Source organism: Sinohyriopsis cumingii, chromosome 14 (assembly GCF_028554795.1).
Source record: "Sinohyriopsis cumingii isolate HCF-2022 chromosome 14, ASM2855479v2, whole genome shotgun sequence".
NCBI classification, from domain to species: domain Eukaryota; kingdom Metazoa; phylum Mollusca; class Bivalvia; order Unionida; family Unionidae; genus Sinohyriopsis; species Sinohyriopsis cumingii.
The window spans coordinates 104,847,299-104,872,846 of NC_142974.1; the positions used below are offsets into that span (position 1 = coordinate 104,847,299).

Sequence of the window (25,548 nt, forward strand, 5' to 3'; positions counted from 1 at the left end):
TCAGCATAGCCTGATATTAAATTAAGAAAGAATAATTGTTTATTTTGGTCTTCTTTGTATACAAAACTGCCACCTGACTTGTGACACAACAAAATGCCCTGGATCTACTTTATTTCCAGTTGAACTTTCCATAAAATTCGTAAACAAGTTTAGGTCTGTTTACTTAAAACATTTAGCAAACAACTTGACAAATATCAAGTAGATCATGCTTTTTCCAGTGGAAAACCAATGTCCTGAACTCATATCCAAGCAAAAGGAATGTTTGCAAATGATCATTTTTTTTATCTTAAATTTACTATTAGTAAAATGTATTTACTATTTGGATAATATAAACTATATGCTTTAAAAAAAACAATTACTATTCTGAAATTATAAATTTATAAATTAAATGACCAAATTTATTGCATTTATTATATCCTTAATGACTCTGTTTTTTAAAAATCGGTATGGGGTACAAACAAACGGGGTGTGGTGTGCATACTATAGTTGTCGGGCTTGTCTTAATTAATCATTGATATCCAGGATTCAGAGAGAGAGAGAGAGAGAGAGAGAGAGAGAGAGAGAGAGATGGGTATGGCGGGCTCAAGAGCTAAACAGTCATATATAAAACAACTGCAGAGTGTTTCGATTGCTTTCATTGTTTGGTTTATTTATAGCAAGTATACCATCTCGAAGATTGTTGTTCTTTAATACCTTCCGAAATTTAAGTGGAAAGACATTATAAATTGACGTAAGCATGTCTATTTCAACAATCCCGATTAGAGGAAATGCAGAGAAAGGTAATTCCGTAGCTTCACTAGCCTCCTGTTAGCTGAAATTCATTGTCGGCAAGTAACATTTCATGAGCGTAGCACATTGTTTTACATAGAAGACACCCCCGCACCCCGGACGTCTCCAAATATTTATCAGGGGGAGTAAAGCCAAAATGAAAGGGATACATTTGTATACTGTACAATGCCCATCCCCTCCTTCTCCAGTCTGGAAACCATTTTCCATGCATCATCCTTGCCGGTCTGGAATGTCAAGTTTGAAATTCCCCGTAATGGTGTTGGTGGTGGCGGTAAATTATGGTCAAGGTTCTGACTTTACTTTTGGTCAATACAACCTTGAGAGGTTGTAGTAGAAACCCTTTTCATTTATGTAGGAATGTACCCACTGCACTTGCATTCACCCACATAGACCTCAAACATGCATTTAGGGACGACATAAACGAAAATAATGTTACTCGTGTGTTAAGATATGGTTTCACAAGCCAACGTTTTGTATGCTCCTGTTTAGGACCTCTACGTGTGCTTATCCTAATATATATGCACGTGTCACACCTCATTGTAAGTTTTCATCTATCAGTAGCCACACCTAACTGTAACTTTTAATCCATTAGTATAGAGTAAATATTACCTGGAACTGTCACATACAGATTACAGATATATTAAAAATGCACGTGATTTATTGCTAATTCAATCAGATAGATTTGTTGTTGTTGTAGGGTTTAACGCCATTTTTCAGCACACCATAGACTATACATGGCGGCCAGTATTAATGGTGGAGGAAGAACCTGGGAAATCCCGGGAAAGAACCACCGACCATCGAGAAGCTACTGGCAAGCTTTCTAACATACCCACATTGGCCGAATCCGAGACTCGAATCCACGCAGACAGAGGTGAGATGACAGTGATCCGTAACGGAGAGCGCTTTAGACCACTCGGCCACTCGGGGCCCCCAATCAGATAGAAGGAACCCGGAATTAAATGTTCTAATTACACATTATCTTATCCTCAGCCCCCAGTGTTCTGTGGAATAACGATTTCTCAAAAAATACGAGAAAGAAACTCCACTTTAATATATTAATTACAGACAGTAAATGGACTGTCATAAAATAATTGAGTACCTATGTATATAACGACTGCATGTTAATGGTGGAAATATCAACCCTCAATGCTTTTGTGACTTGCTGATGTTTGCTATACTAGTTGACATCTCAATTTTTTTGTGAAGAAACGTGTCTTGAATAAATCTGAACGCATTAGCTCATGACTTCGTATTCCATTTATATTTCGTGTTTAATATGTATGTGCTCAGCGACGAGTGGGTATAAAAAAATACGATCGCCTTCCTGGATAAATCAACGCAACGAACACTACATTTACATCAACACAAAGGGCAACGAGTGTTTTCAGTCCGCACACGTTTTTACTTCTCTCTGAGAATTCCACCTGATTTTAAAATCGATACACAGAGCCGGATCTCAGATTCCCGGTGATTTGCCACCGCCTGAAAGGCTGTCACTGATTTATCTGTACATGACAACAAACTTGATTGTAACTGAGCGGAGGTATTCGGTTTGTTTCACCAACAACATATTTCAATAACCATGCACAATGTATTGCAGGTTTGAGTGTAACATATGTTTGTACACGTTTATACATTGTCTCTGAACATTTCGACCTAGTTCAAAATCGACAGATCACAGGGTCTCAGATTTCTCGTCGATTTATCAGCACTCGACAGGCTCTCATTTGTTTATCAGTATTTGACAGACTGTCTCCGATTTACCAAGTCTAGACAAACAAATGTGATTAGAAGTGTTTTTCCTCCTGGACGGAAATCTTTATTTGCTTTTAGAAGGACATGATAACGCTTTAAGTGAAATTTTCATTGTCGTTCTATATTAAAGTTTCATTAGCTAGTCTCGTAAACGTTCACACACCTGTGGAAAAAATTAGAATCTCTAGACACGTTATCCGATTGATTGCAAAGAGTTTCCAACGTTAACGCTGAAATCAACGTCACCATGACTCTGTTCAAGAACAACTGCCTCATTGCCTGTTTGGCGTATCTGTTGACCATTATAGGTTTCCTGGCATTGACGGCGGGATTCTTCACGCCATTTTGGAATGTCTCAACGCATACAGACGGGAGTAAGACATTTTCCGGGCTAATAATGACATGCACCTCCAGCTTTTCATGTTCCTTTGACATCGCGCAGATCGAGAAATTCACAAAAGGAGGTACTTTTAACTTGTTTTTCTTTTATTTATTTATTTATTTATTTATTTATCGATATTTACTTAAACTATTACATATTTTGGTCTAAATGTTATATTTGTAGATGTTGATTAAATAAAATCCCAACGTAGAACAACAACAACAACAACAAACATTATACGTCGTCTACAACACTAGTTTATAACTAATAGATGTTTTCGTCTTAGGGACATCGTCTTGGGATCATTACCGAACTATGTGTTCTTTGACACGGAAACAGAAAACAAAATGCATACATTAGGAATTTTGAATCCCTACCGGTTATTAATTCACACGATGGTTATTATACAGGTGACATTAATCTCACTGCATAACCCAGCAAATATAGCCCGTTCACTATAGTAATGCAAACGAGGCCTACAGTGCAATGTACGACCATGAGGTAAATGAACTGAAGTGGCCAAGGAGGGTCGTTCATGTTACATAATTTTGTAAATAACACTGCCCATATTTTATAGTTAATCTATGAAGTAATGTAAGAGGTTTATTCTCAAAAGAGGCGTGTATGTATGTGTTTATATTGGTATGATTAAATTTGAAGTTTTAGAAAAAGAGGACTGTATAAAACGAGAGACGAAAGTTAACTGTTAGATTTGCATAGAAAAGTTCCACATGGGGTTGTTATAAATCACTTTTAGCAATGTATACAATATACATGAAGGAAATGTACATTTACACACTCTCGGGCACTGAATATATATATATATATATATATATATATATATATATATATATATATATATATATATATATATATATATATAATGGAATTGAGTGGTAAGTTTATATTTTGTTGGTACTGGTACTCCGCGGCAGCACTGAATGGGAACGCTGATAGTACGCTATGCAAATAAATGTATTTAAAATATAAAACTATTATATCATTCTGCCGGTGTAACAGGGGGTGGGTGGATGGGTGGGTTGATGCATGCGCATTAGTATCATTTATAATTTTTCCGTTGATAATATATATATATATATATATATATATATATATATATATATATATATATATATATATATATATATATATATATATATATATATATTTTCTCTCTCTCAGAAAATCCGATTATTCACTGCCTAGCATACAATGTTTTTCTCATTGTTACAAATCGAAAGGCACGATTAATATTTTTAAATGGATAGTGCGATGTTGGTGATATCTGGAAGAAATTAGACCTGTTTGTATGGAGATTAACATCATTAATACATTACATCAAGATTAACGGATTATGATGAGTTTTAATGATTAAGTTCGATATAACATGATGCCCAAAGTAATTGTCGTGTCAAACCCTGACTGGTGTGTTGACAGGGATACACGTGTGAATAATAGAAAATACAATGTCAAGTTAAGATTTTTCGTACTTAAATTAATCACACATTTAGCAGGTACGTTATTAGGCATCAAACACAATATGTGTAAAAACATCTCCATAAAACATTGAAGGAAAAATTACCTTTTTGATTACATTTGCAGCAACCAAAGGATTTAAACAATTCGGTTTAATGCTAATACTAAAGAGACGGTGAAAATATTTTTTCCTTTCTTGCATGCATCGAGTATTGCGTCATGCGACGTCAGCTTTGAGTTAATCCGGTACCCCAGGTGCGTTGCCGAATCAGTAACTGGCAAACATGACGGCCCAAGATACCATTTCATACTGACATAATTCTTGTATTGGGGACAGAAAATGATAATGTATGACTCTGTGACACTAAGCTCGAATCGCTACTTATTACTGTAGGCGTATGCTATATCTAACAGCTTTAGTAGATTGTTAGGATATATAGCCAAAAGTGAAATGTCATCAGCTAGGGTTGGATTTACCACAGTTAAGGATCCAATCTTTGCTACAAATCCACTATTTTCTAACTGTAGCAACAAGTCATTTATTAATATTGTGTACATCAATGTTGACAAAACACCCCCTTGTCTCACTCCTTGGCCAATCGAAAACTAGTCCAAAAATTACCCATTGACAAGAATTTTGCTCTGTAAATTTTATAAACATGTTAAAAATATCAAAAGGGATTTACCCGTAATTCCCAACATGAATTGTTTAAAAAGTAACCCTTTGTGCCACACGGTATAAAATGCAATTTTTTTGTATCAAGAAAAGCAGCAAAAACTCGTGAGCTCATGTTTACATTATATTGTACTGATTGCAACAGCAAGAAACTCTCTGTTGTGCAGCCTAAACCTTTTTGGTAACCATGTTGTTGTGAACTGGGTATATTAGAATTAATATCTTTGAGCCAAATTACCAAACATTCATGAATAATTTTCTCAAAAGTTTTGTAGATAACAGGCAGTAAAGTAACAGGGCTGTAGCTTTCGAGGGAGTTCTTTGATTTTCTGTTACCTTTGTACAGTGGCATTACTAAATACTAAATAATTTTAGATGGGAAAACAAATATCAGATCATTGGCATTAAAACTCTTTCGGGGCCCAGAGTGGCCGAGTGGTCTAAAGCGTTCTCCGTTACGGATCACTGCCATCTCACCTCTGTCTGCGTGGGTTAGAGTCTCAGATTCGGCCAATGTGGGTATGTGAGAAAGCCTGCCAGTAGCTTCTCGTGGGTCGGTGGTTCTTTCCCAGGATTTCCCAGGTTCTTTCTCCACCATTAATACTGGCCGCCATGTATAGCCTATCGTGTGCTGAAAAATGGCGTTAAACCCTACAACAACAACAACAAAACTGTTTCATAAAGTGGAAAGCTGATGATCAAACAGGTGTTGTGTTAGATGTGTATATAAAAGTATCAAAAGAACATCATGACTATTTTAGTGTTGTCCCATCAGAACCAAAAATAATACTAGATATGGAAGGTTTAGTTAATTAATTATTTCAATCACCTAGAAATTTAAGTCAAAACGGAAGCAGATAATTTAGAAGAAAAATATTTTAAGTTAACGAATTTGCTCTGTATTTAGAGACAAATATATGAAAATTTTGTATACAATGTTAACTGTAAAGATTTATTTAGATGGAATACACGTTTACAAATATCAAAAGGAGTAATAGATGATCATTTAACATGTATGAAGTAAATAAATGAAACTAACAAAGCTAATTTATGGAGAACTTGAAGTTTTAGCATTGCTTCATAAAGCTAAGAACAGATACGGCGATGATATTTCGTTGTTAATGACAGACACATATTCGTTACACATTCCTCCAAAATTATCATTTTTACGAAGACACAAAAGAGGACTATATTACTGGATTGTTCAAAGATGAAACGAACCTTTTCAAGAATTATATCGTATCAGATTGACAATGATGAAGAAAAAAATGGTATGCAAGAAACAAATTTATATGAACAAAAAAAAATTATTAATCGAAGTATAAATTATCAGGAATACGTATTAGATCGTACGAGCAAGAGTTCCATAGCATTACTGTAAATAATGTAGCCTTGTATATGCATAATGCAAAAATATATCTCATAGAACAAAATCATTTCCATACGGTTACCATGGCTATGGATTCAGTAGATGCCGGCGTCTGATTTATTAATAATGATAATTTATATTTGCCTGACATATACGATGTGTAATTATCAGATTCAGTGAACTTTTGAATTACATTTAATACAATGGATATTGATACTCTTTTCAGTGCCATTATTAGTAGCCATGGCTTCTTTAACTTTTTCCATGCACACACACACACACACACGCACACGCACACATTGTCATTGAGAAGCATAATTAGAAGAGTGTGATTGCATACAATTATGGATTTGAAGTCAAATTACTCAGGTATGTCGATTACCATAGCTTTTTGTTCTCTTTGGCAAATCAAGTTTTTAGTTTTCCTTTCTTTGCACGAAAATAAGTTACAGTTACCACTACAGCCATAACGTATTTTGTGTTTGTGTTTTTAAGACGGCATAACCTGAAGGCGAGACATGATCGGTGTTTTACAATACAGCATAATAATAATAATAATGAGGACTTTGTATAGCCCCTAATCTTTAGAAGCTCTAAGCGCTTTACAACATTAGACAACACCTATAAGATAAAATAACATATAATGATATGATTACAAAAACAAAAACACCATGAAATTAGAAAACATTAAAAAAACATGCTGAGAATATTTAAGGTAGGAAACATTATTAGGTTTTTAAGTTTGTTCTTGCAGTCGAAATAAGTGAGTTTTGAAAGCCCGCTTGAATGTAATCACTGTGTCTTTGTGTCTAAGTTCAGTGGGCAATTCATTCCACGTTTTTGGGCCCTGGTATGCAAAAGAACGCTGTCCATATGGCTTTGTTTTCATAGTGGGAATAATGAGTATACGATTGTCAGAAGAGGAGCTTAAGTATCTTGCTGGTGTGTACACATGGGTGAGGCCGGATAGGTATGTTGGACTAGAGTCCGACAGTGAAACGTAGCACAGAGAACAAATTTTGTGTTTGATTCTGGATCGAATGGATAGCCAGTGTAGGGTACAGAGCAGCGGGGAGGTGTGCTCTGATCGTGGTACTCTAGGTATGATCTGAGCAGCTGTGTTTTGAACTTTTTGAAGTTTCTGGAGCAGATATTGAGATGAACCAGACATAATTGAGTTACAATAGTCCAGTCTTGAAAGTACTAATGAACACACAAGTGTTTTAGTGGCATCAGCTGAAAGATATTTGCGAATTGAGCTGATGCGTCTCAGCTCAAGATATGCAGCCTTGCATATGTTCATGACATGTTGGTGCAATGTGAGAATACTGTCCACAGTAACACCTAGGTTTCGTACTGATTGTGTGAATTTAATGTTGGTGTTGCTGATATTTATTGTTTGAGGTAAAGGATGTGTATGAGAAAGTCTTTGTGTTGTGATCAGAATGGCCTCAGTTTTAGCATCATTCATCTGCAGCTTGTTACATGTCATCCATGATTTCGCATCAGAAATGCACCTCTCTACACCTTGGATGGTAGCATCAACTTGAGTTGGGTGGCTAGATTTGTATATTTGTATGCCATCAGCGTACAATTGGTGAGACACTGGATGATGATCTATGACACTTGAGAGTGACTGAGTGTACAGAATGAAGAGAACAGGTCCAAGAACAAACCCCTGTGGAACACCACAACATAGATTTACTGAGCTGGAGTGTATTCCATTTGCAGATACAATTTGTGTCCTGTTGACCAAGTAGGACTTGAACCACAATAATGCTGTATCATGAATGCCAACTACATGCTGGAGACGGTGAAGTAATATGTCATGGTCTATTGTGTCAAATGCTGCAGACAAATCAAGGAGGGTGAGGACTGTAATCTTTCCGCTATCCAACGCAGAGAGAATGTCATTAACTACTTTTAGAAGAGTAGTTTCAGTACTGTGGCAAGGGCGATAGGCAGATTGTACATTGATAAAAGACTTTGAATTTAGATGAGATACAAGCTGGGATAGAACAACCTTTTCTAAGATTTTTGATATGAATGGGAGATTAGAAACTGTGCGGTAGTTCTTTAAATCGTTATGGTCTAGTGTTGGTTTCTTCAGCAGAGGCTTTACTATAGCAGCTTTGAAAAATGGTGGGAATTCCCCGGATGAGAGAGAGGTATTAATAACATCAGGTAGTGAAGGCAATACTGGATCTAAGCACTCAAGCAGCAGTGATGTTGGAATTGGATCAAGTTCACATGACTTTGGCGCACTCTTCAACAGTATTGTACGTACGAAATCCATAGAGACAGGTTCAAATGCTGCTAATGGTTGCCGCTCAAATTCTGTATCCCAACTGTATGGTGACGACGAGTCAGTTGAAATTGGGGTGTCAAGCTTATCTCTGATGGTTTGTACTTTGTCACGGAAGAAATTTGCAAACATGTCCGGAAGGACGACTGGAGAGAAGGTAGTTGGAAGTGGTGTAGATTTGTTCCTTGACATTAGCTTGTTAGTAATCTCGAAGAACTCTTTGCAGCTGGAACTTTCCAGGATCTTAGTAGTGTAGTGGGCTGATTTCGCTGCATGGACTATATTTGTGACATTCTTTTTAGCGGCTTCATATATTTGCTTATGAATAGTGAGTCTGGTGGAAAGCCAGAGCCTCTCAGCTTTACGGCGGTCTCTTTTAGCAGTGTGAAGCTGGTCCCTAACACTGCTATACCATGGAGAACACTTTTGAATTGATATTCTGCACTTGGTAGCTGGGACATGTTTGTCAAGCAGGCAGTTATCGAGTTGTTCTGCAGTAGGGGGTAAGCAAGTTGTTAGGTTAGCTTGGATGTCGTGCATTAGTCTGGTTCTATTTATCATACGGAGGTTTCTCTTAGTAGCAGATAAAGGTGGAGGGTTAGGGACTGATACGTCAAGATGGCATATAATGCAGAGGTGATCTGATGCAAGGTCATGGGATACCAGGGAGGACCGTAGAATGTTATCATCAGGTCTATGAAGAATCTAGTCTAAAATGTGACTATGTTTATGGGTGGGATGGTTAACTGACTGTTTGAAGTTGAAAACATTAATGGAATCTATGAGTTTTGATGTATTTGAGTTTCCGGGACAGTCAAAGTGAAAGTTGAAATCTCCAAGAATAATCAGGTTGCCTCCTATCGAGTTCCCATAGTCCAGGAGATTCGGAAACTGCTCCAAAAAGAGAGAGTCAGCCAGCTTGTTTTTTCTACTAGGAGGAGGGCGGTATAGGCAGAAAAAAATGGACTGACATTTGCTCCAGTGTGAGTGTGGTTTGGACAAGTTCAAACGATGTGTGGTCGAAATTGAATGTTGTGGTGTGGTTAAGACCTTTTATCATGGAGTTCTTTGTGATGACAGCAATTCCACCTCCGCGAGAATTACGGGGGAATTACGGGGGAACGACTTGATGGAGTAACCAGTGGGTGTTAGATCCGCACACTTGGGCTCATCGCCTGGTGTTTTTAGCCATGTTTCTGTCAGGAAAAATACGTCAATATTCTGGTCGTTGATGAAATTAACTATTTCTGTGCGCTGAAGGCGAGACATGATCTGTGTTTGTTTTTACAAGACAGCATAACCTGAAGGCGAGACATGATCGGTGTTTGCTTTTACAAGGCAGCATAACCTGAAGGCGAGACATGCTCGATGTTTGTTTTTACAAGGCAGCATAACCTGAAGGCGAGACATGATCGGTGATTGCTTTTACAAGGCAGCATAACCTGAAGGCGAGACATGATCGGTGCTACCTTAATATGTGCCGATTTGTATTTTAAAATCATAATGTAAATATATATTCGCTAAAAGATTACATGTGTGGTTCAAAAATAATTATTTTTAAATTTATCGACGCAGATGAAAGTTGGTATTGTCCTGATAAAAGAGCACATAATCTTTGTAACTATTTAAATTTAAGCAGACGATATTCTGTTTGAAAGGTCTGAAATGTAATATATCACGTGACGTCTACCTTGACACGATACAAAATATCGAGGCCCCACAGAATGTTATTGATTTTTATTTTATGGTTTCTGGGATTAAGGTTTGTTTATCTCTAGTTTCAAACGAAAAAAAATAAAACATTAATGAAACCTGCAACAGAATATTTTAAATCAAATACACAGTGCATGATCACGGAGTTATTTTATGAAGGCGGCTTTCTCCTCAAATGTTTATCGTATTCTATATTATGTTTGGAATCAAATAATATAGCACGCAACAGAAGAGGTGGACATTGAAAACTGTTCATATTATTTTTTTCTTGCCTTTCGACATATGAACAATGAAAGATAACATTATTTTATGCTAGGCAGTGAGTTACTGGATTTTCTAAGAGAAATCATATTTTTTACTGGCTGTCAATAGACACGGATAATATTATTACCATGAAGTTATGCGAACTTATTCTCAGACGCTTACGTGATCGAGCTTTTAATATGGCCGCCTCCCGCGAAAGACGAATTCCGTTCAAATTCAAGAAGGCGTGTATTAATATTTTCAATTAATGTGCCTTATTTTAATTAGGAAGCTGAATTATAGTACCGTTGACAGTTTCTGTGCTACATAATCACAAAACACAGCAGAACATAATTTGAAAACCTTTGACATCGCACGGAATCTATATTACATGTCGATGTGGTCATGTAGGAGCATTCACTGACCTTGAATTAAATAGCAATTATTGTTCTAAATTTTTTTACAACTATTGTATAACCAAAGTCTGTTCAATCCTGATTATTGAATGCTCTGCACCCGAACTATCATCAAGAAATTTCCAGACGAAAAGTTTTGATCGATATGGACTTTTACAATGGTGGCCAGGTATTAAACTGAGTTAAGAAAAGTCCATGTCGAGGCTAATCGTCATAATATAAGGTAATACGATTTTTTTTTCAACAAGCCTAGATTTTATTCTGATATCACGAGCACGAAATCAATCCAGTTTGTACTGGATCACACATTTAGGTTGATGGTGTCCAGAAATGTCCACGTACTTTATCACGTAATTTTGCCGTATGTGTTTGTCGAGGCGTGTAAATATTATCGCCTTTCAAAGGAATATGAATATATGAGGATCCAAATAAAACGAATAATCGCCGTTTAAATGTATATGTAATCAGATTCCAAAAGGCAACACCCGTTACTGAAATAGTCGGTAGTGAACGCACACACGACGTATATTACCTTTACTATAGTAGTAGTAAATCTTAATTGCCAACACGTTTGAGCTTAGAAAAAGTTTCATAAGTAGCGAAGTTTTCTACCCACTCAATGCATTATATCAGTTATTCACTCGTTTCAAGCTAATGTCCTATATATTTTGTTTGAAAAAAAAAAACCGAATAAATCAGACCAGAGTCTTCTTCTTGGTATAATCAGTAAGACATATATTTTCAATATTTTGCAAGTTAAACCTCCACATACTCATTTTAACATAATACGAATATTTTCAGAAATTAAAGCAAAAAGTGTTACGTTCCCACAAACATTCTGGTCGGGCTGTTTGAAAGTGTTATACTTTCCTGGTAATTATTTTTCAACAGATGAACGGAAATTTATAATCAAGATATGTTATAGTTACCATAACCAGATTAAATACCAACAAAATGGTATCAAGGGAACTTAACTGAAGCTGTTTAGCATTAAAACACGAAGTAGTACATGGGTCTGATTCAAACTGGTCAATTCACATATATTTATGGATCTTCGCTAGGTAACGGCAGCAGATCCATTTTGTTCCACATCTGTTTGGAGCAAAGTGTAATGGCGGCCTTTAGCTAGCAATGACGGCATTTAATGAGCAACTTTGTTTTCTTCATTATTGTAAAACAAATAACAGAAGAGACTTCTACATTACTGCTTTCATCCGTATGGACACCCGTACGCCGATAATTTCTTTGCTTTACTTTCTTTTGTTTCCATTGATTAATTTCAGAAAGTAAATATCAATATAGACTTTATCTACTAGTGTTTGTGTTTCCCACTGGTCAAATATTCTTGGAGAAAATATTTTCAGATATTTTTTCCCCACTAAATAGCTATTGGTGGACAATTGGGATGCTGTTCAAGTTTACAAATCATGTTTTACGATTACATAGTATGCATGACTAAAGATGGTGTGCCTCATTCTAATTACATTCGAACCACAGGAGAACTGCATCTCCTTAGGTATTGGTGAATGATTTGCTCACATTGTATGACTCGCAAAGTGTTTTGTGAAAGCAGTACATATAGCTTTATACATCCGAACAAAACAACGAGGTGCATCTTTCAACACGGAATTTATAATGCACCTGGACACAACCAGGTAAAATATAAAAAAAAACTCAATTGTATTTGCGCATTATTACGTTCGTGATTTACACTAGTCATCGATAGACTCTTTGGAATGATTTACGACTTAGGTAGAGTACGATCATGAGTTAGGCTACACAAATATTTGATCAAATAACACTTTTCTACGAATGCATTACAGTGAACGCGCTATGTAGCCTGGATCACGAATAATGACCATCTTGTTTGATCATATCATGAGCTGAATTTTTTGACCGATGATCCATTGTCTAACTAAATGACGTCCATTTTCGATTATTTATTTTAATAATAATAATAATAATAATAATAATAATAATAATAATAATAATAAAATGATAATAATAATAATAATAATAAACTATCTTTAACGAGGATAACACATTTGGTCATGTCTGACCCATCTGCCATATGGCCCTCAGTTTTTGTAATCGGCTATGTTAAAATAAATTTTTTAATACAAAATAAGAAAGAAAAATAAAATACACAAAATAAAAATAGAAGATCATGCACATAACCAGGTATCGTCGGACTCATTCGTACATATTTAACATGAATGACTATGTGTGACTATACTAGGATACATAGAAATATGAACAATATCCAATACACAGGTACATACATTTCAGCATATGTCTTACTTACTATATATAAGTTCTGGATATAACAATGATGGACATGATTGTAAAGTTTTCTATTCAGAGCTTTTAATATGTCATTCCAGCTGGTCTGGAAAGAATTTCTTTAATGCTATTTTAAAAGAAGCAAGGGAAGTTGAATTACGTTTCCTCATTAGTAAGGAATTCCATCAGGAGGTGCTGATACAGTAAATGAGCTTTTGTAATGATTGTTTTTCGACCAAGGAATCTGGAGATCGTTGTTAGTCGTCGATCGGAGATTACGCTCAGTATTCGATGATCTTAGTTCAATTATGTTAGAGATATAATCTGGAGAAAGATCGTTTAAAGACGTGTATATCACGATTCCTTTAAAATAAAGAATACGTTTTTGTATAGGTAGCCATTGCAGACGGGAAAACAAAACATTTTAGGGAGTCATAACAGAAAGTTTCAGTATTGTTCGTGCTACCCTTTGGAGTCTATTAATTCTGGACAGATTATAATTTGATGTGTTTGTCCATATGGTACAGCCGTAATCTATCAGTGGTAGTATATAACCAGAAAAATAAATTTCAAGTGATTGTGGAGGTAGAAATTTCGAAAGCAATTTTAACAGAGTTATTCTTTTGACTACCATTGCACATAGGTGATCGATATGCGCATTCCAGCTGAGGTGTTGATCAATGTAGATACCAAGAAGTTTTTGATTTTTGACAATAGATAGGTCTAAGCCATTTTGAGTTAGAAGTAAATCCATGTTAGTAGACAGACGCTGCCTTTTTCCAATTACCATACATTTCGTTTTAGATATGTTAATATGCATTTTGTTTTGATGACACCAAACTGATATATTGTTGAGGTCGATTTGAAGTTTATTTTTTAATGGAGTCTAGAGATTTACCAGATAAATGCAATGTAGAATCGTCGCCGAAAACATATGTGTTAGCGTGCACTGGATACAAGGCTAAGTCATTGATAAATAGTAGAAAAAGAAGAGGCCCTAATATAGATCCTTGAGGAACACCACTTAAGATATAACTTGGTTCGGATATATATTTACCCGTGCAAACAACCTGGTGTCTGTTTGTGAGATACAACGTGAACCAGGCAACTGAGTTTGGAGAAAACGTGTAGGTTGAACGTTTTTTAAAGAGCACGCGCTCAACTTTCACGTGTCGTGATACAAACAGTTATATTTGTCTAGAATACGATATGTGTCAGTGCTCATTTAATTGCACATTGTAGCGATTGAAATTAAAACAAAAATGCTTGTCATTTGTGTTTTTAGTTTTAAATTGTAATACTGTAAACACGTTAGTACGTACAATAGCTCCTACATTTAGCAACACCCAACTCATTTGAATACTAGTACAGAGCATATGCTGTCTTTCAAATTCTAATAATTTTCTTTTAAATCTTACTAGAGTCTAAATTTTCCATAATAGATTTCAAATGCTGCACTACGATCATATCAAGTGTGAACACTCAATGTGTCATGGAAACAAAAATTGACTGGTGCATTGATATAGTGTGTGTGTGTGTGTGTGTGTGTGTGTGTGTGTAATTTGGATTTTTAACGTAGCTTTAAGAACGTTTTAGTCATATCGCTACGCTGTCTGCAGTTTGGCAGTTTATAGTGATGTATAGTACAGAGGCATCATGCCGCAGATATGTATCATGATGTCCCACCCGGTCACATTATCCTGACACCAGGCCGACCAGTCCTAACACTAACCTCTTAATGCTGAGCGCCAAGCGTGGCATGTGATATTACCATTTTGTGTGTGTCTATCACCACTACCCAGATATTGTTATATATAGACATTACAAAAGATATATCGCAATGTATGAATACTATTAAGGTGATCCAACTGATGAACCAATCAGGAAATGTGACTATGATGAATATTTTCCACGTGATATTAATACAATGAATATGGATATATATATATATATATATATATATATATATATATATATATATATATATATATATATATATATATGATGGATACAAATTTATGTTTACTACCAGACTAAGGTTTTATTAACATTCGAGGAAGACTGCAGACAGACGCAGTTCCCACAGTAAAGTTTCCTGCGGGCGCTGTATTATGGTTAATCCATAACGCATAAGTCCAAGTGGCCCATATTACATAGATAATACTGTGATAAAAGCCGTTTCCATATATATCCAATCGTAATTCTGACGCTTTTTCCATAGTACGCAGTGTCAAATTCCGTCTTTTAAAAGACACGTTTGCCGATCCCATAACACCGCTCTCCTCCTCGAACGTAACCCAAGGGTCTCAATTCAAAATAGGACCATAAAGATGATGATAATAATGATAATGATGATGATGATGTTAATTATAATGAAATCATTGTTTGGTTTGACTGACTTCACCCTGATTGAATTCTGTTTTAGTGACATCATCAATGCTAGTTGTCTATTTCATCAGATAACATAAGACGTGTCTGTGAAATTTCTTTATTCATCTACTTATTAATGTATTTACAATATAGAGAGGGTATCTCAGTTGTCTAAATATTTCGTTGGTGAAGTGGAAATATTGTATTGTCACTAGCAGTGAAGGCAGGAATGACAATACAAAATGTATCCACTTTATCAGTGAAATAATTCCTTACATTTACTAAACACACGCAGATGCAGATATATATATATATATATATATATATATATATATATATATATATATATATATATATATATAACACAGAATCAATAATGATTCAATGCGATTTTGATGATTGTGTGTTTACTTGTAACTAGTTTGGTCTCTGTTTTTGTTGTTGTTGCTGTTGTGATATGTTGTTTGTTGGCTAGCTTGTGTTCTATTTCGGTAGCAAATGCTGCAACCAAATTTCTATTGTCACTAAATTTCGGTCTGCAATCGACACTACTTTCTGTCGTTTTCAGATATGATAATGATTTCGAAGACAGTTAAAATCGCTACTTAAATAATTTTAGCGACGTGCAATCAAGAGCTCTTTTAAACGTGCACTGTTTGTCGTTGAGTGTAACATGCATATGATACTATATATGTGAATGTCGAGTAACTACAAGTCATTAAAGTTCAGTCAGTGACAATGTGAATGATTCATGAACAGTTAAATTGTATGCCTTCTTTTCGTTGTTTGGGGTTCATTGTTACTGAGGGTCATAAATCTTGACAAATTTTAAGATCTCTGTACGTCCTGATGTGTGTGTGTGTGTGTGTGTGTGTGTGAGAGAGAGAGAGAGAGAGAGAGCGAGATTAGATAGATGAGAAATTAAATATACCCCAATATAGAAACACAGGTCTGAATAACATACACAGAGACATTGTTCGAAAAGAGATATCGCCACCATGGCTATACAATATTTCTTCCACTGATATACTTCAATATCTCGTTATGAAAAATATAATAAATTTGTTTATTTATTTTGTTTCAGACTTTTCCGGAATTCAGGTCGGATCATTGACCCTCGGCATCGCGGGCTGGGTTTTCGGATTGGTAAACCTGATTATTGTAATGGTTTACTCATGTTTCCCAATCACCGTGACTGGGGTCTTGGCAGTCATTGCCGCACTCATCTCTGGTAACTTTTGAACTGCCCATAAACTACCTCTCTCTCTCCTTTCAAAGGCCTCTGCCACCATATACGTTTTCGAAATAATGTTGCACCAGTGTTCTTTTTAGCTTAAGACATTCCACTCTCCTCTTGTATTGTAATAAATAAATTGTAATGCTGTGAAAATTGTAACAATATGAAGCCAGGTCGGGGTTACATTTTAGAGAAGACACTGAAAGCTATTTCGTGAATGGGACGATTTTTAAAAAAATAACTTGATTGAACGATGAATGAATCTGACACTAAGCTCGTGCATGTAAAGTCTAACAATGGATTTAATTGTATGATGCGCACCGTTTTAAACAACTGATGCAAGGAAGTCATATCATTCCTAAATATAACTAATTTTTTATCAACGGAACATGTGTAATTCGTCGCGTCCAAATGACGATCACCAAGTATTTCCGATTCCACAGTTCTCGTCAAATGGTCAAGGGCGACTACGCATTGCCCTCCCATCACTGTGTGCTGAAGGATACCTCAAGAGCCCCCATATTCGTTTCAGACCACGTGGTCCTGAAGCGTTGGTCCCACTCTGCGAGAAATCCAATGGCGTCATCCGAGCCAACGTCATCATACACGCCAGCGTTCGGGTTACACAAAACCTCAATCAGTTCTACGACTCAATCCTGAATTAGCTAAAATGTAATAACCACAGCTTTGTACTACATGAGATACGGTCAAAAAAGAATTCAATGATACACGTTATGCGCACCTTTTAAGTTGCTCCGTTACATATTAAATCATTTCATCAGAACTACTGTTCGAGATCACTATTATAATAACCATGTTAGTGCACGAATCTGTATCCGACAAAAATATTCTCATAGAATTATGACTCGGACATTTTCTTACCATTAAATGCACGCAACGTTTAAACAAATTCAAACAGTTTGTTAAATTTGAAAGATGGCTAAGTAGAAAAAAATATGTCGTAATATTCCAAAGGTTTAACTATCTGTAAAGCTTAGAATAAGATATTTTGCCATACAGTGGACAGCTTCCTGGCAGAACTGATATCCGACTGGACATAAACGGTCACGTGATACTGACCAAGTTTTATATATATACATGGGCATTTTTTCTAAGGACTACTGTAGGTTCCACGTTCCTTGTGAATCTCTAACTATAATAACATCTTATACCATACTTATAACAATAACCACCCACCCACCTTTGTGATTTCCAAACAAAATGTGCAACCCCTTGATTAAAATCACCCATTATAAGTTAAAAATATGTAAATGCACAGTCATTCCGCATTCCAACACTGACCCCTTTTGCCAAAGAACACATAGGACAGACTTTAAAAGCCAATTTTCAGACATTATTGCTATTTGCTTCGACAATGTTTTACGGGCAGTTATTAAAGGTCAGGGTCATATGTCGAGCAAGGGATTTAACTATACTGAACACGATTTAGCTTTTGAAAGATCGAAATGGGTAGAAAGCAAGAACAGCGGACTCTATAACAACACATGCCATACGTAAGCGTAATGTGACAAAAAGAAGAATAGTCTGGATTAAACAGCATCAACCAATTTTTCTATATTAAAATATTGGTCATAAAAAGCTCCTTATATCACTGGCATGACCCGCTCTGACACTCTACCCTATATTACTGATACGAAGAATCGCCGAATCTTGGCTAGCGACGATCGGGATATGTATTATGTTGCAGTAAAGAGGCTAATGAAAGAAAACTTCGATCTACCTAAATGTGTATGTTTTGTTGATGAAATCTGCTGATCTGATGACAGAAAAGAATTAAACAGGTATTATAAGGATTAGAAACTGATTACCTTAATCTCTTCGGGCGTGGAATCCGCCACAAGCAGAGTATTTATTATAAAGCTCTTCGGACTTTATTTACTTTGTGAGTGATTAGGTAAAATTTGCAACTCAAGGTAATCAGTTTTCTTATTTCAAGTACTTTGGTAGTGGACTATTAGGTGACCCGAAGGCAGTAAAAAGAAAAAGCCAAATGAGGTAAATAAACCAAATTCTGCTTACATGGATAATGGAACATGAGTACATTTTGGTTCATATATAAAGCAATGACATTAAGTACAATTCCTTAACACCTTAGGGACCTGAGCTTCAACGCATTTGTCCAAACTGTTCAGTCCTCGAACATTTAAAATGTTTGATTTATCTCTTAAATGGATGCTAAAGAGACGTTGGTATTTTTGTCGCTCCTTTTCCGCTCCTATGTCATGTGCGACTCATAATTAATAATTCGTCCACGTGAGCATCAGGCTGTCAGTTTGGTCTATTCGTGATAGTATTGTGTTCCTTTAGTTCCCATTTCGAACTGCTCAGTTTCCACTTTGTGATGCTCATCTCTCCCCAGCCAAACAAATAATTTACAATGGTAGAAGTCTAGAGTGCAACTAATTTGACACTGCATATCTGTAACTGATATTTTTACCTGAAGTAATTTTTTCAATCTATTTTACACGAATTCCGAAATCTTGGGATGTCAAATAATAAATGTGTGTATCGTTGAATTGAAAAAAGTTATCAACTTTCTCACTTACATAAATTGTTTCTTTTGGGTTTCGCTGTCTCTCTAAATGTTTCATAAAGACCAGTACAAATGTTGTGCAACGATCTAGGTGGTAGGGAATTCCATTAGTTTAAGAAATCTGCTTAGGCATTTAGTTTGATCTCAATCTGAAAATCTACTAAATTTGAAAAACAATAGCATTTTCTTTGCCAAAGAGACCAAGTTTTTTTTCTCAAAAAAATGCCTCATTCGCTGCATGCGATGTACTTTTCCTCTCAGTTTCATTAGTACGTTTATCCAGGGCCATAGAGCAATCACGGGCCCTGGGATAAGAAACATCCAGGCCTATCCTAGTATTGTTCAAACAAATTAAAAAATAAAATAAAAAGTGTTGTTCGGCTATATATCCCAGTTGCCCCCACTTGTCGGCCCTGCGTTTATGAATATCATTGTCACATAGTTTGTATGAAACCTTTGCTGCGACTCAGTCTTCGGTCTTTATCTATCCAATCCTCGGTCCTTGAACAGAGAATTGCCAGTGTGCTGTATGAATTTTTGTATGCTTTCCAAAAGATTGGATATTTAGCAAATCATTTATATCGTATAGTTTTATGGTTCGTGATGAATAAAACCTTTCACATTTCCAAAATCCTCGAACTACTTGCCTATTTGTGATAGTCATTTTATCTATTTCATAACATTATTGAAGGACTGGCTAAGAAAGCTTGTCGGCATCATCACCGTTCCACATTTTGAAGCATTTTTCGATTTTGAAACACGTTTCTTGAGGCTTTTGAATGTTAATTTTGGCAGTAGCCCGAAGCCCTGGGCTACTTCGTAATGACAATTCAATTCCCAATGCACATAAAGACTGATGGAGTCAACGTTTATGATGGCGACACAAAGTGGAAATAATTAAATGGCGCCGCATGGAAGGACAGACTTATAATAAAGCAATACTCGGCTTTCTTCCCCTGGGAGTGAAGTCTTTGTCATTTATATAATACATCCGGGGAGTCGAAAGAGCACAGTTGGTGCAGTGTTATTTGTTTTTAAAACCCACTTTCTTTTACGGCACTTTTATCACATCAGTGGCTATATCTTGCAGAGGAAATAGGAACTAAGTAACTTTACCAAGGACACACAGAGGCAGTCGATCAAACCCACGATCTTAGGTTACGAATCCGACGTGGAGGACACATGTGTCACCATGAATGTATGATCGTAAATACTTTACATTTGTTTCCGGACCATTACTAGTAATGATGAATTAAACTAAGAACGTGTTAAGTGCGTCAAATAGATACACACGACATACTTTGAATTTGCAGCGTTCATTATTTTAGAAGGTGTTTTTACCTGTAATATCTACTCGAAAGTCGCCTTGCTTTCTCTTGGCAGTTTCGTCATTTGTATGATTTTATATAGTGGTACAGTTACTAAAGACGTTTAAAAGTAAACACTATATTGTTTTACATAATAGTACCGTTTTGTTTCAGGAGAAGAGGCTGGTAATTAAATCAGAGAGAGAGAGAGAGAGAGAGAGAGAGATGACACATGTAGTAGGCAAAATGCATTCTTGTTTTTTTAGCATTATTTTCAAATGTAATAGAAATAGTTTTCAGAAACATATTTGCAGACATTTCACGAGATTGCTGAATCTCAATGAACTATATAAATTAATATTTACATTTCTGTGTATTCATGGAGAACGTGAAGCTGTGTCCACTGACACGGGCTGTCACATGATGTGTGCATATTTACTTGAACTTTAGAACATTTTGTCATGTATGTTTGGTCATGTGATCACAGTGACACGCGCAGCAATGATTTCAATGCAAATGAGGGAATGCAACATGTTAAAATATTTCCATGTTTTTCATAAAAAGGAAGTAATGACAAAAAGATCAAATTGTAAATGTTCTTCTAGCATCGCAAATATGTACTTTTGAAGAGTTAGATATACTTTCCTTTTACAGCAAAAACAGTATGGTTATATCTATTATTTATTACAGGTATAACCGGCGTCGCATGTGTCATCATGTACGGTAGGGGGATTCTCGCCATCAGTGAAGCGGCGGTGTCTTGGTCACTAGGTCTGTACACCGGCGGTTCGGCACTGATGATTTTGGTGGCCATCGTACTCATCATCAACGTCTGCGTGCTGTAAAACAAAGTCAGTTTACATTCACGTGCTGGTCCCACGTGCTGGTCCAACATAAAATGTGCAAAACATGCAAATTTTCTAAATTGATCATATTCAAAGAAAGTTTACGCTATGATTGATCCTTGTTGTTTTGCTATTGTTGTTTGTTTTTCTTTTAAGAAGTGGTGCAAACGAATTAAAATGTGTAGATAACCTTTTATTTAAACGAATCCCTATTTAATTCGAATGGTCAAAATCGCAATGCAAAAGAATGTTTGTATCATGTAAATTGTATAGTATGCACACTGTGCAACACTTTATTATATTATCGTAATATTTTCAAGAAATCTGTAGATATAAACAAAAATGGTGCACATTACCGAAGCCATTATCTCTTTTGCATATTTTGGACAATTCGTTTTAGTTGGCTAATTAATAATTGTCGACAACTATTGGGAATTATTTGTTTTGCGTTTATCAGATTTTGCTGCTGTGCAAAAAATAACATTTTAGTATTTTTTAAAATTTGTTTTAATGCTTCTAATGTAGGTAGAGTCTTAATGTTTCACATAATTTTCCGCTGTTTTTATATTAAATTCGGGGCTTGTAGCATCCACGAAAACCATGAAAACCCGTACTCCACAAAAAAAACCACATTTTTCTCTGACTCTTTGTTTCACTAAATATCGTTGAAATTTCATTAACAGACGTACACTTATGTTATTAGACGTTTTCAAAATAACACACGCAGCAGACACTGGTCAACTATATACACATACAATTACCTGGAACTCCACGTGGAACCTACAGTAGTCCTCAGAATTTGCAATTGGTCTATGTCGAATCATGGTAAATAACACTTGCTCGTAAATTTTTGCCTTAATCTTGCCTTGATAGAGAAAAAAAAAAGATATCATGACTTAAAAACTATAAAGTAACTTTAAATGAATGCATTTTGTAGTTTACATCTTTTAGCCAACATCTCTTCTCGGATATGTAAGTCAATATACCAAATCACTGGTCTTGCGATTATCACGAACAGCGATGCGTTTTCGTTTGAAAAGTATAGACAGCTAATTCATATTACTAATCTGCATTTTCATTGTGATCTGGAGATTGTTACTATGGAAATTCCTTTTTTTCTTGTCCTAATTACACGCCTACATTGGTAGAACCCACAAACGCTACAGTACAGCGTTCCGTTGCATTTCTACAGTAAGAGTTCTGGTTTTAAAGGTGGCAAAGCTCAGTTCTTTTCAATATAAGGGTACATCTTTATAAGGACGAATGGTTCACGGTAGGTTTTATGACGAAAAAGGAGAAACAAATGAAAAAGAAAAACTTTAAAGTAGTATACAAAGTTGTCTTAGAGTAGTTCACAAAGTTAATTTCTTGCAGAAGAAAATACATTTTTTAAGTATTGAAAGCTATCTCCGATAAATGTGAATTTAACTTAAATATCTCATTTTACGACATACAGTAAAATGGTTTTTAGTAGGCGTTGCTTTTAAATGAATGTTCCCGTTTTTACACACAAGTACAATATGGTTGGGGTAATTTCTAAATTTGGTTACTAAATTAATTCATTTTCACAGTTAGATGACTCATCAAATCAGGTGCATCTGGCAAAAATATCAAAATAATCCGATACGGGTCTGGTATCTCCATTACGTTCTGTATAGTTCAAGGTTCTGCCTCAAATATCGCTGTACATTTTTTTCAGGTATGATGAGCAATGAATTTTCTTTTGTTTCTCAAAATTTTATATCATGAAAATATTTCAGAAATCTGGATGCAAGAAATATTCATTTATTACAAAAACGTCTCTTTCTGCTCCACGTCATTGACGCATATGTCAAACGGACGTAGGACGTCGAATTACGATGATGCCCCATAGTGACCAAGTTAGTTACGGTCACACACCACTATGTTCACTCTGAGATACTTACTACGGTCAGATCATCATCTTATTTTCACTGAAACAATTTCTAAATGTAAATAAAAAATATTTTTTTACATTTAATTCTCATTAATTTTCCGTCCTCGGTAGATATAGTTCGCTATTTTCGGAGAAAATGAATAATGGATAGTTTTATGGATAAATCCATACATGTGATAATCGAATAATTCAAGTGATTTATTATATTGCTTTGATTACTCATTAGAATATTTATGGAAGTGTGCCTATAATTGTGTGATAAACAGAGGTTAATAATTATGTCGCTTTTATCAAATAATATCATATTAAATATGATCTCATATTGTTTTGAAAAATAAATATTTCTTTGTTTTGTATCTCCGTCTTAGAGTTTTTTTAATTGCCCATATATGTTAATTCTGATAAGATAAACATGTATATGTCTCACTATTTGTATGCTCATTTTTTTCATGTTCACCCTTTCATCTAATTCCTTACCATCCACACACACACACACACACACACACACACACACACATTTTCTATAGCTGTATACATCAACTAGCCAGTAAATCAGTACCTACCAATGTAGACACAGCGCACACTTACAATTGAAAAACTGCATTAAGATTGCAAATTAATTGCAACAAGGTAGAAATACATTATGATATACATAAACATGTGCACGTTACTAACTGTTATAACAAGGTAGAAATATCTACAGGTTATGTACGTTTTTCAGTAGATGTAAATATATATTTTACGTGTGAAGTGAAATTATTGTATTGAATCGAGTGGCGAAACCACGAATGACATTACAAAATGTTTCATCTTCACGAGTAAAATATTCCCTTATATAAACTACTTAAATCCGTAGATTTCCTTTTTATTATATATTGTCAAAGGCAAAAACATATGATTTGCATGGATTTGTTTCTCTATTTTATGCCAATGCAATTAACGGCTATATCGGTATATAGAAGTTCCGAAATTTAACAATAAGTTTTGGGACAGCGATACTGATTAAAATAAATCTAGATAGCGTTGACAGTTAAAATAGCTCTGTTGACATTTGTTTTTACTGTATGATTTCGCTCTATGTAAAGTATGAGCAGATCCATAGGAATCATTAGATTATTTCAAAGCTATAAGTTTATACAAAAGAGGAACGTGAAAATAGGCCATCTATCAAAGTTTGATCCTTTTATTTAAAATAAAGACAAAAATGCGTTCGGAACTGGTAATTTTTAACTCGCTAATTTTGTTCAAAAATATGAGATAGGGAAATTAATTTTAGTTGTGAGTTACAATAGTAAAATTGTCTTATATTTTTAGATTTGTGGGACTTGCTTTCGTCCTTGCGGTAATATATTAAAATAACATACATTCTACTTACTCGGTAAACTTTCCTTTACAATCAATTAACACGTTTACGAGTACCTAAATCTAGTTAAAACCTGGATGAATTTCCAGGTTTACAAAATCTGTTAGGATTTATGCTTTTTGTTTTTCTGTTTATATTATTCTAACATTAAAATAGTTTCATCGTTGTCATCGTAACCTCCTTTTCCCTCAGCACGATATTCTAGTAGTCATTCAAGTGTTGTTGTACTTACAAAAAGTACTCAACCTATCTCCTCCTAATCGCTGGCAAGAGCCCCGATTCGTAATTTAAAAAAGAAGTCTTAGTGGATCAAGGGAGGCAACTAGAAAAATTGTCTCGCTCAAAGTTAGGTCATTTTCAAGTTGTCTCCCTTGGTCAATTTGCGAACTTTGTAACATAAATGTGTGCGTGGATTTTCAGTAAATGTGTATAGGAAATAACACTACAAACATTTATCAGACATAAAAACACAAAAAGGATGACATCTTTCACTTTGTTGACATCAGCACAGCAACTAATCACAAGAACAGATGGGCACGAAATCATGGTC

The 25,548-nt window shown here is 35.4% G+C and overlaps 2 protein-coding genes across 2 annotated transcripts in view; one reads left to right on the top strand and one right to left on the bottom strand.

Moving 5' to 3' along the window:
- Window positions 1-25,548, bottom strand: part of LOC149784543 (large ribosomal subunit protein eL30-like) — an 81,470-nt gene that overhangs the window by 17,486 nt on the left and 38,436 nt on the right. The window lies entirely within an intron of this gene.
- On the top strand, window positions 2,162-23,991 carry LOC149784544 (uncharacterized). The gene is made up of 3 exons (XM_089932630.1): window positions 2,162-3,008; window positions 16,862-17,008; window positions 21,566-23,991. The coding sequence occupies exons 1-3, from the start codon at window positions 2,792-2,794 to the stop codon at window positions 21,718-21,720; spliced, it is 519 nt and encodes a 172-aa protein (XP_089788756.1). The 5' UTR covers window positions 2,162-2,791; the 3' UTR covers window positions 21,721-23,991.